Source organism: Erythrolamprus reginae, chromosome Z, assembly GCF_031021105.1.
Source record: "Erythrolamprus reginae isolate rEryReg1 chromosome Z, rEryReg1.hap1, whole genome shotgun sequence".
Taxonomy (NCBI): domain Eukaryota; kingdom Metazoa; phylum Chordata; class Lepidosauria; order Squamata; family Dipsadidae; genus Erythrolamprus; species Erythrolamprus reginae.
The window spans coordinates 116811766-116820026 of record NC_091963.1 but is presented as its reverse complement, the minus strand read 5'-3'; the positions used below and the strand labels follow the sequence as shown (position 1 = coordinate 116820026).

Below are 8261 nucleotides of genomic sequence, written 5' to 3'. Positions count from 1 at the left end.
ATATTAGATTTGTCATTGTATACTGTTTAATCACTACTGTGAGCCACCCCGAGTCTGCGGAGAGGGGCGGCATACAAATCTAAATAATAATAATAATAATAATAATAATAATAATAATAATAAAAAATAATAATAATTCAATGCCTGGGGAGGGCGAAAGCAGCTTCTTCCGCCCCACGGAGGCCCTCTGGAAGCTGGAAATGGCCTGTTTCCCAACTTCTGGTGGGCCCAGGAGGCTTGTGTTTCTCCCTTACTGGGCTCCAAAGGCTTCCCTGGAGCTGGGAGAGGCTAAAAACACCCTCCCTCATCCCCCCTGTAGGCTCTCTGGAAACCAAAAACGTCCTCCCAGGGCCTCTGTGTGAGCCAAAAATCAGCTAGCCGGCACACCCATGCACATTGGAGCTGAGCTAGGGCAACGGCTCGTGTGCCAGCAGATATGGCTCCGCGTGCCACCTGTGGCACCCATGCCTTACGTTCGCCATCATTGGACTAGACTCTTACCTTAAAAGTCCATTTAGTATAATGGTTAAGGTGCAGGATGGATACCTTGAGTTTCAATTCTCCCTTAGGTATGGAAGCCAGCTGGTTTCCTTTGGACTACTCACACTCTGTTAGCCTAATCACCTCACATGGATGTGGTATGAACACAATCAGATGAACAAATCAACCAATCAATGTTTTTAATTACCTAACCTCTCCCTCTCCCCTTTCCACCCAAATGCAATTTATACAGGGCATAATCATAGAAATATGGCTTTTTAAATTAGAAGGAAGGGAATTTTGTATAACTGGCACTTTGGCCAAAGATGAGACCCCACGTCAGTCAGAAATGTGTTTGAAAACAGTGAAATGGTTTTTCAAAACATGTTTTTGTGGGAAAGGATGCCTAGGAACTGGCCCGAGACCAATACTTGCCTCCTCCCCCCACCCCATCCAACTTCTCTTCCTTTTCTGTTATAAAGGTGAAAATAAAACCTTGAGCAGAAGAGATCAGCAAAGTTGCCGAGACTCAGCGCTTTCTCTCCCCCCCCGCCCCCGCTCCTTTCTGTCACCCGAATTCTTGGGTCTCTGCAAGCGCACTGGCCCAAATGATCCAGCCCACTTCTCCTGGACCCTCCCTCTCCCCATCATTGGCTGGCCGCTTTCTTCGGAGTAATTTAAAAAAGGAGAAATAAGGTTCGTCAGCTCAGGAAGACAGAAGACTGCCGGACGCACCTGCTCTCCCGCTGACATGTCGATCTTCCGAGCTACGGCTTCTTTCGGCCTCCTGCTCTTCTTCCTCCAAATCAACCTTCCCTCCGGGCAAAGCTGGCAGGTTCTTAAAAACGATGCCGCGGAGTTCATCCCGGATTTCCTGGACAAGACCTTTGGGGCAGCGGAGCAGCCAGTGCAAGCGGCGTTCGCCTACAACGAGACTGAAATCACGAGCAACCGAGCTCAGCGGAGGAATTCCCAGGTTCCTTCGGGAAGGATGGGTAAGACAGTTCAAAGAATCTCTCTAACCCGCTTTCCGTGTTTTCAGCTGATGTGTCTGGCAGGGTAATAAATTCTTTTTCGGAGGAACTGCACACGCTCCCAGGACGCCGCTTCCTACAAGCGCGGGATGGGCCAACTAGTCTAATACCGATCAGCGAAACTCTGCGCAATACTGATCAGCGATATTCTTTCTTTCTTTCTTTCTTTCTTTCTTTCTTTCTTTCTTTCTTTCTTTCTTTCTTTCTCTTTGATATTTTCCTTTCTTTTTCTTTCTTTCTTTTTTCTTTCATCCTTTCTTTTTCTTTCTTTTCTTTCTTTCTTTTCTTTCTTTCTTTCTTTCTCTTTGATACTTTTCCTTTCTTTTTTTTCTTTCTTTCTTTTTTCTTTCATCCTTTCTTTTTCTTTCTTTCTTTTCTTTCTTTTCTCTCTTTTCTTTCCTTCCTTCCTTCCTTCCTTTATAGGTGTCTGGATTTAAATCTAAGATTGGCCATAGATTGTATTTCTTACCCTGGTTATATTAATATGATGATAAAATGAACAATGTGTACATTCATGTAAATTTTCCCCTTTCATATTTGGATCCCTATGTCACATGCAAATATAAGAAGCAGTGATTATATCGCAATGTTGTCACATGTTTGGACACTTGTCCTCAACTTCAAGGAACCCTATAAGTTTAGAACATTCCGTTATTAAGAAAATGTGTTTCCATTATTTACAGCCATTCATATCATAAATATTGCTATTTTATATAAGATCCTATCAAAGTTTTGCAAAATCTTGTATTCAAACTATATTAATTATAATTGAAAATAGAAAAATAGATCATCAAAAGGAAAATGGATTACAGAAAGAGAAAACCACAGAGGGGAAAAGGGAAATAAAAAAGAAAGATGTTCTGGGTTGGACCACAAGCCACTTTTAGTCACTCTCTCTCTTCTAGAAGTATTTAAAGTATCTAAGCATTGTTGAAATAAGATACATATAGTGTGAACAATCTAAGATCAGGTTTAATAAGGCAACTCATTAAATGCAACTAACTGCAATGATGCAATTGTATATTGAAAATGTACCAAAGGGAGGAATTAATAATAAAAAAAGCCCAAGCATTTTCTCATGCTCCCCACATTTCCAAATCTGTTCAAGCAAAACAAAGAAAACAAATATTTACCATAATTCCTATTTTGGTTCTTCAAAAAAAAACCTTACAGAATACTAATATTAACTTAAAGAAAATTTCTACTCCTGTGGCTTGCTTAATACTGATGTATCAGGCTGAGTCAACCCTCTGCCTTAAATAAATTTGCCTCTAAATAAAATCTTTTGAAACAATAAAGGCAGGGGGAAAAACAATGGAGTGATAATTCAGTGAAATGCAGAATGTGCACTTCGGTTTAATCATAAATGGGTGAGAAAGGCCACCACATTGCTCCCCGGGGTAATTTAAAAGTTTAGTCTTCGTACTGACCCTAAGCTAGGCTAGAGGCCTCTAGAAGAGGGTTTCTCAACTTCTGCAGCTTTAAGGTGTGTGGACTTCAACCCCCTCAATTCCCTAGTTAGAATAATTAGCTAAGGAATTCTGGGAATTGAAGTCCACACATCTTCAAGCTGCCAAATTTGAGAAGCACTGCTCTAGAACAAGGGTCTACAACCTTGGCAACTTTAAGACTTGTGGACTTCAACACCCAGATTTCTTCAGCCAGCTTTGGAATTCTGGGAATTGAAGTCCACAAGTCTTAAAGTTGCCAAGGTTGGAGACTCCTGCTCTAGAATGTTTTTTAAACTGGGTTACTCTTTTAAAGACATTGTAAGTTGGCTTCTTTCAACTTGTATGCCAGCATGCTCAGTCAATCTAAATAGCCAGAGGTATTTGGCATCTCTGCTTCTCTTTTTCCAATCTGTCTCTGATTAGTCTTCTCTACATCCAACTTTGGTCACAGGAGGAAAACCAAAGCTAGCCTTCCCAAAACAAATTTGAGAAAATATCTGGAATGTTTGGGATCATTCTCTTTCTCTTTTTCACAGAGGGGTTGCTTCATTTTATCACTGAATAACTGGGGCTCGAAACAAAATTGTTCTGGTATATGTGTCTTCAGTTCAGACTGCCAAATGGAGTTATCAGAAAACTCAGAAGAGGGTTTTCTAATATTGCAGTAAAATATCTGAGAAATATAGTATCTTAAAATGTTAAGGGCCTGTCATAGATTTGCAAGACAATGTTCAGACAGCACTTGTATGCTTAGAATCTGTTCCATCACCTCACTGTTACCAAAGTGTTTGCGCATCCTGGAAACTCTTGAATTTCAAGAAACTAACGTTGTGTTGAATCAAAATGGGGCTAGGTTGTTTTGAATTTCAGTCTGCTAACTAGTAGAACATATGGCAGGACAACTCTAGCCTTGGCTTGACTGGCTAGAAAAAGACTAATTCTCCTCCAATATTTGGGGGCCAGATGGCGCTATGGAACTATCAAAGCATATTATGGGCACTTTCAAAATAGGCTTGCCATCGTTGATATGCCCAACAACAACAAAACACTCATTTGGCAGAAGACAATCAAAAGATTGGGCTGTAGCCAACCTCCAGCCCAGTTTGCATTCTAAGAATGCCTTTAGAATACAGGTGCAGCTAGCAGCATGTTTGATAATGTAGCTTATGCCTGTGATCAGTGATTTGTTTTGCAGTCTTTCCCCCCTTTTAAAAAAGTAATTAGAGCCTAACAGGTGTCAAAGAACATATGGGTTGGCTCATGGATTGGCACATTATCAAGTCTGGCACCATGTTAGAGTCCAGGCCCTAAATCTTCAACAATCTGTCAAAATTTTAGTTTCCTATTTTGCATATTATTGGAGCAATGTTTACATTCCTTAAGAGCTCTCCAAGGTCCTGTAAAGATCCAGTCACAAGACTGCGAGAGCATAAATCAATTTCTAATCTTCTCCACATCAAATTGCAGATAAATTCTAACCATTCACTAGCAACCTGAAGCACTAAACTCCCTCCCAGTATCTAGATTTTTTTTTTAAAAAAATGGTAGAATTATTTACTGTGCTGAATAAACCATCAGATGAGTGGCATTGTCTCCTCTTTTGATGTAAGAGGCCTCCAATAAACTTTGGTGCATTAATTAATTTTTCTTTCTCCATAGAACCCCTGGAGTTTGGCTGCCGTGAAGTCTATGTCACCCGCCACATTACCAGTGGCCCTTGCCGTAGCACCAAGCCGATTAAGGAGCTCGTATGTTCTGGCCAATGCTTGCCAACTCATCTCCTCCCCAATTCAATTGGTAAGGGGAAATGGTGGAGGCAGCATGCCATGGATTACCGCTGCATCCCGGCACAAGGTCAATTCCAACGTGTCCAGTTAACCTGCCCTGGTGAGGATATCCAGTTTATCAAGGCAAGAATCGTCACCTCCTGCAAATGCAAGAGGTACACTCGCTACCACAATCGTTCTCAGCTCAAGGACTTCAGCAAGGAGACCACCCATCCTCAGAGAAACAAAAAACCTCGGGTCCCCAGGGCCAGGGGCAGCAAGACCAACCAGGTGGAGCTGGAGAATTCCTTCTAGATGGAGGCTGTCGGTGAGACCTCAGCCCAGAAGAGTAGAGATTTTTGCCTCACCCACCCTCTCTTTTTGATGGCACTGGGATCAAAATTGGACTGAGTGAAGGGAGGGCCATGGCCATCATGGCTGCTCTCCCAACCAGAGGTTCAAAATTGGTGTGGCTGAAAACTATCAGATTTGGATGAGAGCTTCAAGGGGGAGGGAAGAATTCAAATTGAGCAGGTGGTAGCAGTTCTCAGTCTGAGAGAGGAGCGGCTAAGAGATTAGAGAGGGTTGCATTGTCTATAACATTGAAAGGGGAGGCAAGCTCTGTGCACTACTACTTTTTTTCATGACTTCTTTGTCCTTCCTTCATGGGCAAAGGGTTCGCATCTCTCTAGCAAAATGGCCAGGTGTTTGTGTAGAATAATCCAACCTTACCAGATCACTGTCTTTGAAACAGGTTTACCCAATCAGGTGCCTTCCAGTCATGGTGGGACTACATCTCCCAGAATTCCTTTTCTGAAGTTGCTGGTATCATCGTATTTACCATCTACAGGGTGGAATGGGCAATTTTAACATTTTGCTGCCCTGTCCCTTTACTTCTTTCTGCAGCTGTCTATGATGGATGGTTCCCAATTGTGCTGCAACATTGCCTGAACTATAACATTTGTTATTTAAAAATGAAACATGGAGAAGTCTCATCACAACGTACACATAATGCTTGTTGTGCTGACCTATACAGACAGGTAGCTTTGCTGAGGCATATAAAGGTGTGTGTGTGAGGGGGGGAGACAGAATGAAGATATTAGACATAGTTAAGGGGGGGAGTTTCAAAGTAGCTCAAATGGAAAAAATATCTGGAAAGATCTTTAAATAAGCACCAACCATTGATGAAAGTATAGCAGGATGGAGGAAGCCATGAGAATTCTTCCTAAAAATACTATGGATTTATGCTCAGTAACATCTCTGTATGGTGAGATATCCAGATAATTCTGGACATCATTCCTGAATCTAAAACTGGGTATGTGCAAATTTCAAGAGATGGGGTGTGTGTGGGGGACATAAAGGCAACAATCTCAGCTATGGGGGACTTCAGAAGTGGGCCTGCAGCATGCACAAAATTGTTATTTCATTTTTCCATGGAAGAATGGGGAAGACAAGGGATTCCAAAATTAAGTTGTTAACATTTTTAAAAATCTGTACTTTGTACATCAATTCTTGACTCTATGCAACTGTGGGGAATGTAAATTGCTCAAAACACTCTATGCATTTATAGCTAAGTTCCAGTAATGGTCACTGTACTATCTGTACTATGCATCCATATTTTCTAAATGTCCTAAAGCTCTTGCAGACAGAGATGTGATCATCTGCTCCTGAAGCCTACCAGCCTAATTATTGAGAATTTATATTATTTACTTGTTGGGATTGTGTCCTAAGACACACTGCCTTTGTGTACCAGGTCATAGTTCAGTGCACTATTTGGGGGTTAAATCATATAGTAAAATGCCTTCTTTTTCTTAGCACCTTCTACCTATGTTGGAATATGATTTCATCAGCCATGCTGGATAAACTGGTGATGAGAATTGTAGTCCAACACATATAACAGGCACCAAATTGGGAAAGATGAAGAACTTAGAACAGTTGTATACTATTTTTGGCATTTCAAATGTTACGGATTCCAACGTCAAACATTTCTTACCATAGTCCATGTCTTCTCTGGATGCTGGGAGTTGTAATTCAGCAACATCTGGGAGCCACAGCTGGCTTAAGTCTAGTTTAAAGAACCTTCTCTTCCCATTCCTTTACTTACTGTAGCCTATAAGCTTTCGAGCTTATGCTATTGGGAAAACCGCCACCAGTCTTTGGGTGGCGCAGATGTTGCTAAATATTGCCAAGCTGCAAATTATAATAACAGTACAACATTCCAGATCTGACTCCACCCCTTCCCAATTGCTAGACTCATAAGATGCACAGCCTTTTCTTCAACCTGAATAGATGTTGTTTGCAGTGGAAGACGTGGCAGTGAATAAGTTGACTTCCCTAAGATTTAAATAACATCTTTTATTTATTTCCACATAAAAAACTATTTATGTTCTTTGACTCTCTTGTAGCCAACTGGGCAATCTTGTTCTTTGATATTTAATCTGAGGTTTCAGAGTTATGCAGATATATTTCTAAAAATAATCAATAAAATCATTTTCATCAAAAAAGGATGTCTGGTATTTGTTTGGTTTTGGGGTTATGGGCATCACAAAAGCACCTGCTCAATCCAAACCCTGAACTCCAAGGTGGCACCCACTTTGACTTTGCCTACCTAATCCAATTCTGCTGTTCTTGCCAAACAGCTTCAGTCAAGTTAATCCTATCATGTTACAGCAGGACTGAGAAACTTGTGGTCTTTTAGCTGCATTCCTAGCATCTTTATAGAGGTATAACAAGCAGGAAGAGGGAGATTGTGATCCCACTATATAGAGCGCTGGTGAGACCACATTTGGAATACTGTGTTCAGTTCTGGAGACCTCACCTACAAAAGGTGAACGGGTCCAAAGATGGGCTACAAGAATGGTGGAAGGTTTTAAGCATAAAACATATCAGGAAAGACTTAATGAACTCAATCTGTATAGTCTGGAGCAGTGTTTTTCAACCAGTGTGCCGGGGCACACTAGTGTGCCGTGAGACATGGTCAGGTGTGCCGTGAAGCTCAGAGAAAGAAAACAAGAGAGAGAGAGAGAGAAAGAAAGAGAGAGAAAGAGAAAGCAAACAAGAGAGAAAGCAAGCAAGAGAGAGAAAGAAAGAGAAAGAGAAGAGAGAAAGAAAGCGAGAGAGAGAGCAAGAGAAAGAAAGAAAGCAAGAGAGAGAGAGGGGGAAGGTGGGAGAGAGAAAGACATAGAGGGAGGGAGGGAGAGAGAAAGAGAGCAAAAAAGAGGAAAGAAGGAAGAGAGAAAGAAAGAGGGATGGAGAGAGAGAAAAAAAGAGGAAGGGAGAGAAAGAGGGAGAGAGAAAAAGAGCAAAAGGGAGGAAGAGAGAGAATTTTTTTTGTCCAATATTTTTTTTGCCGCCTCCCCCGCCCCCCCCAAACTCAATGTGCCCCATGGTTTTGTAAATGTAAAAAATGTGCCGCGGCTCAAAAAAGGTTGAAAATCACTGGTCTGGAGGACAGAAGGAAAAGGGGGGACATGATCAAAACATTTAAATATGTCAAAGGGTTAAATAAGGTTCAGGAGGGAAGTGTTTTT

The 8261-nt window shown here is 41.4% G+C and overlaps 1 protein-coding gene across 1 annotated transcript; it reads left to right on the top strand.

The window, feature by feature from the left end:
• The first annotated feature begins 1177 nt into the window (after positions 1-1177).
• On the top strand, positions 1178-7235 carry SOST (sclerostin). The gene is made up of 2 exons (XM_070729467.1): positions 1178-1475; positions 4625-7235. The coding sequence occupies exons 1-2, from the start codon at positions 1232-1234 to the stop codon at positions 5044-5046; spliced, it is 666 nt and encodes a 221-aa protein (XP_070585568.1). The 5' UTR covers positions 1178-1231; the 3' UTR covers positions 5047-7235.
• The last annotated feature ends 1026 nt before the right edge of the window (positions 7236-8261 follow it).

Bases quoted from the DNA above. Each gene is read 5' to 3' on its own strand.
- SOST (XM_070729467.1), top strand. From the start codon at position 1,232: ATGTCGATCTTCCGAGCTACGGCTTCTTTCGGCCTCCTGCTCTTCTTC. The intron at 1,476-4,624 runs GTAAGACAGTTC...CTTTCTCCATAG, and splicing joins GGTTCCTTCGGGAAGGATGG to AACCCCTGGAGTTTGGCTGC.